We start from the raw sequence: 4,789 nt of genomic DNA on the forward strand, positions 1-4,789 counted from the left end.
TCCCGGCTCCTCCCCCAGCGGCCCATCAGGACGGCCTCCTCCGAGCCGGCCAGCAGCTCCCCGCCCACCCCGAGGTGGCCCAGCTTGGTGTATCGGGCCATCTCGTCCAGCGCCGACACGTCCCAGCGCTCCGGGTGCGGCTCCTCGCCGAGGCCGCCGTCGTCCACCAGGTCGCTGAGCAACTCAAAAGGCCGTTTCCTAGGCGATGCCGGGGAGCCCAGCATGAGGAGCACGCTCTAAAAAAAAGGGAACAGAAACATCCTTAAATATGACATCGCTCATCATGTGACGGCTTAACGTCTTTAATAGCATTCATGATAAATAACCCTATTATTTTATTTTATTTTTGTATTATGATGAATTTATAATAACAATAATAGTTTTATTATTATTATGAATTAATAATACTATTAATTATTATTATTATTAATTTATAATCATAATCATATTTATTATTAATAATAATAACGGACATGTTCAAAACATAAACTAGTGTCACTAGTGACAACACAAAGGCTCAGAAGTCAAACCAAAGACGGCAAAACTTTATTACTCAATTTAAACGTTGACAAAGACAGACCGCTCTTTCTGTTCTTACCTTTCACAATAAAAGCCCTACACATGTAGTCAATAAAATATCTTACAGCAGTTCAGGCTAATCATCAGTTTAACTGCTCTGGGTAAACCGCAAGAATCTATTTGAACATTTTACTGAGAAGTTGTTGCGTTCACTGTAACATAGAGATTGGTGTGTTTAAATATATAATCGCCCGCCGTCTGCGGAGGCTCACGCTACGAGTATAAACCAAAGCTTCACCGTGAGTCACGTGACTCGCGAAGTTTGCCGTCTCTCACCTGGTCGTACTCAGTCCTGCCCCCTTGTGGCGACATGGCCAGAGGATAGGGGCTCAGCAGACCCCTGTGTCCTCCGTAGGCCTCGCCAAACGCAGGCTCCATCCCATTCATACCCGGCTGTGAGAGAGGGAGGAGAAAAACGCAGAAGAGTGAGAACAGGAAAAAGAGGAGTAAGCGTGAGGAGCGACATGCAGAGGTTCCTACTTTACCTGAGGCATGCCCGAGGCAGGAGGGTCACGGTCACGGCGTCGGCTCAAGTGAGTTCTGCTGCGTGAAAACAAAACAAAAACACAAAACGGCGTTCAGGTCTGAGAGAAATCAAGCAGGAGACGGGACAGGAGGAAGAGGAAGAGGAGGAGAGGATGTATTTTACCGAAGGTCGAGAGTTGAGAGGGTCAAAAGGGGGTGGAGCTCCGTTCACATGTCGCAGCCTAGAGGGAGTAAGTAGAGGAGGGAAGGAGTCAGACATCGGCTCCAGGAGCTTTGTTACTTGCCCAAAACAGAAAATATAGGACGAATAATAAATAAATGAAATCAACATGAGATGAAGAAAGTTTTCATCATGTATTATATTTACTGCTCAGAGCTGATGTTAGGAAGTCAAACGAGTCATAATTCCATCTCTAATATCTATTTCATATTGCTGTGAAAACATCAACAACAGAGGCCACAATGCAACTTATAGAGCAATGAAACAGAGAACGTAAACAGCGAGTTAAAGCACAGAGATGTGTGAGGATGTCGTGTGTCTTGAGTTTGAAGCTCGAGATTCTAGTTTACGACACGTCGTCATCACCAATTCGGTTTGTTGGATTCTTTTTTTTTCTAATTTCTCCTTCCTTACTGTGTCTTCCTTAATATAACACACTTCATTAAACAGAAATCCTTTCACAGACGTTTACTGTGACGAAAAGGTAACGGAGCTCTTTTGTGTCCACTCAGCCATTATTGTTGCTTATTTATCGGGCTATTTTTTCTTCTATTACGGTAATACATCTTTTCATGCAACATGAATAAAAAAAGCCATGCTGCTGCTACTGCCATAAATGTAGGACACATCAACAATGTGCATTTAAAATAGCAAGCACAGAAGCTTTTAAGTGCTACATAAAGGTTGCATTTCACTGTGTAGAGCAGCAAAGTATTCATGTCACATTTGTAGATGATTATGTGGATAATTACCGTTATTTCAGCACTATGTGCTGATGATGCCATCACAAGATGCATCAAAGAATAACTTTGAGCTAAACATTTCTCAAGATGCCCAAAATCATCTCACTGGTTTCATCAAACCCCAATAAAAACACATTGATGTCCAATCGGGAGAGGCAGGAGGCTAATATTTAGAAGGCTAAACATTAGCACCAGCCCCCAGCTAACTGGAATATGCTAAGCTAGCCAGGTTAGCAGAGTGACAAGTTGAATTTAGCAGCATGAGCTTGTTTCATGACCATTGTTGTGCACGAACAAAGAAAAGAGAAGTCATTACTGTGCACTGCTACACGGTTGTATTTTATTGTCGACAAATGTGTGAGTACGTATCTCAAAACAGGTCATAACAACATTAAAAAAAGCTCAGTAATACTCTTAAACAGCTGGGCAATGTAGTTTAAGTGACTCAAACGGAAGAAAATAGTGCATTTGTTGGGGACTATTTTCTGCGGCGGATTAATCCATATTTGCTGCTCAAGTGAGTATTTGCGGCAGCAGGACGGGTGTGTGTGTGTGTGTCTGTGAGAGATTGAGTTAGAATAAACGAAAGTGTGTGTGTGTGTGCGTGTGATTGAGTCAGAATAAACGAAAGTGTATGTGTGTGTGTGTGTGTGTGTGATTGCGAGTCAGAATAAACAAAAGTGTATGTGTGTGTGTGTGTGTGTGTGTGATTGAGTCAGAATAAACGAAAGTGTATGTGTGTGTGTGTGTGTGTGTGTGATTGAGTCACAATAAACGAAAGTGTATGTGTGTGTGTGTGCGCGTGTGTGATTGAGTCACAATAAACGAAAGTGTATGTGTGTGTGCGTGTGTGTGTGTGATTGCGAGTCAGAATAAACGAAAGTGTATGTGTGTGTGCGTGTGTGTGTGTGATTGCGAGTCAGAATAAACGAAAGTGTATGTGTGTGTTCATGGTGATGAAGGAACAGTGAGGCCCATTGATGTGCTTTAGACAATGATGGAGCTCTACAGAGAGCTGCAGGAATGAGTCCTACAAACCCAGAAATGAGTCAGCATTTTTTTGCGCTTCCTGTCTGGAAGTCAACGGGTTGACTGAATGTGTTTTTGGTTAGATGTCTGAAATCAGGTCTGTGGTTAACATGCTGAAGAGATTTTAATGTTTTGTTGTACGATACAAAATAGGTCAGTAAATACGCCTCATGTGACCGTGGTGGAGTTCCTTTGTAGCCTAACGTTTGCATTGTGGCCTAATGTTAGCTTTGTAGCCTAACGTTAGCTTTGTAGCCTAACGTTAGCTTTGTAGCCTAACGTTAGCTTTGTAGCCTAACGTTAGCTTTGTAGCCTAACGTTAGCTTTGTGGCCTAACATTAAACGTTGGCGTTGTGGCCTAACGTGAAATGTTTGCTTTGCGGCCTAACGTTTACATTGCGGCCTAACGTTTGCGTTGCGTCCTAAAGTTAGATGGACGGGCTGCTCTCACACAGCGCTCGTAGCTACACCTACGACAAAGGAATGTGCTGTAATTCGGCGATATCCCAACAAATCGGATTTGTACGTCATCCATAAATCATGATCGTAAAACAGGAAGTATGAAGACCACACATGACGTGTGGAAGTGGAGGTCAATGGGTCTTTTTACCCAGGAGACAGCTGTTCGGCCCCCCCGAGTGAAACGAGAAGACAACGTTGATTTATTTGTCACATAACTTTCCACTTTCAGAGTGATTTTAACCTAAATCATGATATTTTCCGAAACAAAGTTGTTTGTTGTGAGACTGAAGTTTATTTTGAAAAACACTGTATGCAGGTAACAGAAGGAAAAATGAGGAATAACAAAGATATTATTTAAGATACTTTGCATGAGGAAAAACAAACTATCAGGCTTTTATACAAACACAATACCTCTCATGTTTTCATGGCATTCCCTGACAAAATCAAAAACCCAGAATATGGCCAGTCTTGTCCTCTTTAACCCAGCTAGCTTTGTCCTCTAAAGAGCTGCTTCATACGGTGAAACTCCACCAACTCCACCAATGAGATCTTTTTGTTGTCATGTTTGTGTGACCAAAACACCTCCCGATTGTCCATTAGACAGACGGAGAGGCCACAGTGCAAACTCCCGATCACACCGAGCTCCTTTCAGAGCGGGGACATGATGAAACACCCAGCAACACTAACACACACACACACACACACACTCAGCATTAACAATGCAGACCTACTGTTCAGCACCTGTAGAAATAAAAGCCAGAAGAAAAGCGGCTCACACTGACGCGTAATGCGTTCTTTGCGGACTTGACCTCGGTCGCACAAAGAATGAGGAAGTGAGGATTTGCTGGGCGGTTGTGACACTGCCTTGGCATGCCACATGGAAAACTGGTATTTGGCACACAGAGCGAGCCAAGCTAGCAACACGCTGTGTGCACAAGCACTTGACAGACAAGTACAGCGCTTTAGATATATATATATATATAATAATACAATATATATACTTTAGATAACAAGCGGCTGGAACCAATAATCCCAGCAAGCTAGCGTGTTGAGAGGAAGCTCTGAGACATAAAACACGGTTTACACTGTGATGAAGTACGGTCATATATCATATTACTATAGATTATGCTATGCTATATTACCCTCATATATTTTATATCCCACTATATTATGTTCATATGTGGCACTGTTTTATGACATTATGTATAGGGAAGTAACGATCATTTTCGTTGTCGGTTAATCTGTCGATACATTTTCTTGATGAGTTGTT

General features: G+C 42.5%; 1 protein-coding gene across 1 annotated transcript in view; it reads right to left on the reverse strand.

The window, feature by feature from the left end:
- The window catches only part of LOC306785095 (uncharacterized protein), a 20,632-nt gene extending 16,299 nt beyond the window's left edge, over positions 1–4,333 (reverse strand). The window contains exons 1-5 of the mRNA XM_079279320.1: positions 4,251–4,333; positions 1,229–1,286; positions 1,065–1,122; positions 856–972; positions 1–236 (exon numbers count right to left, since the gene is read on the reverse strand). The exon at positions 1–236 is cut by the window's left edge and continues 467 nt beyond it. Coding sequence (XP_079135446.1) covers positions 1–236; positions 856–972; positions 1,065–1,073 — 362 coding nt within the window. The 5' untranslated portion in view covers positions 1,074–1,122; positions 1,229–1,286; positions 4,251–4,333. The remainder of the gene's footprint in view (positions 237–855; positions 973–1,064; positions 1,123–1,228; positions 1,287–4,250) is intronic.
- Between the last annotated feature and the right edge of the window lie 456 nt (positions 4,334–4,789).

The sequence above is a fragment of the Melanostigma gelatinosum genome (assembly GCF_949748355.1).
Source record: "Melanostigma gelatinosum genome assembly, chromosome: 11".
In the NCBI taxonomy this organism is placed as follows: Eukaryota; Metazoa; Chordata; class Actinopteri; order Perciformes; family Zoarcidae; genus Melanostigma; species Melanostigma gelatinosum.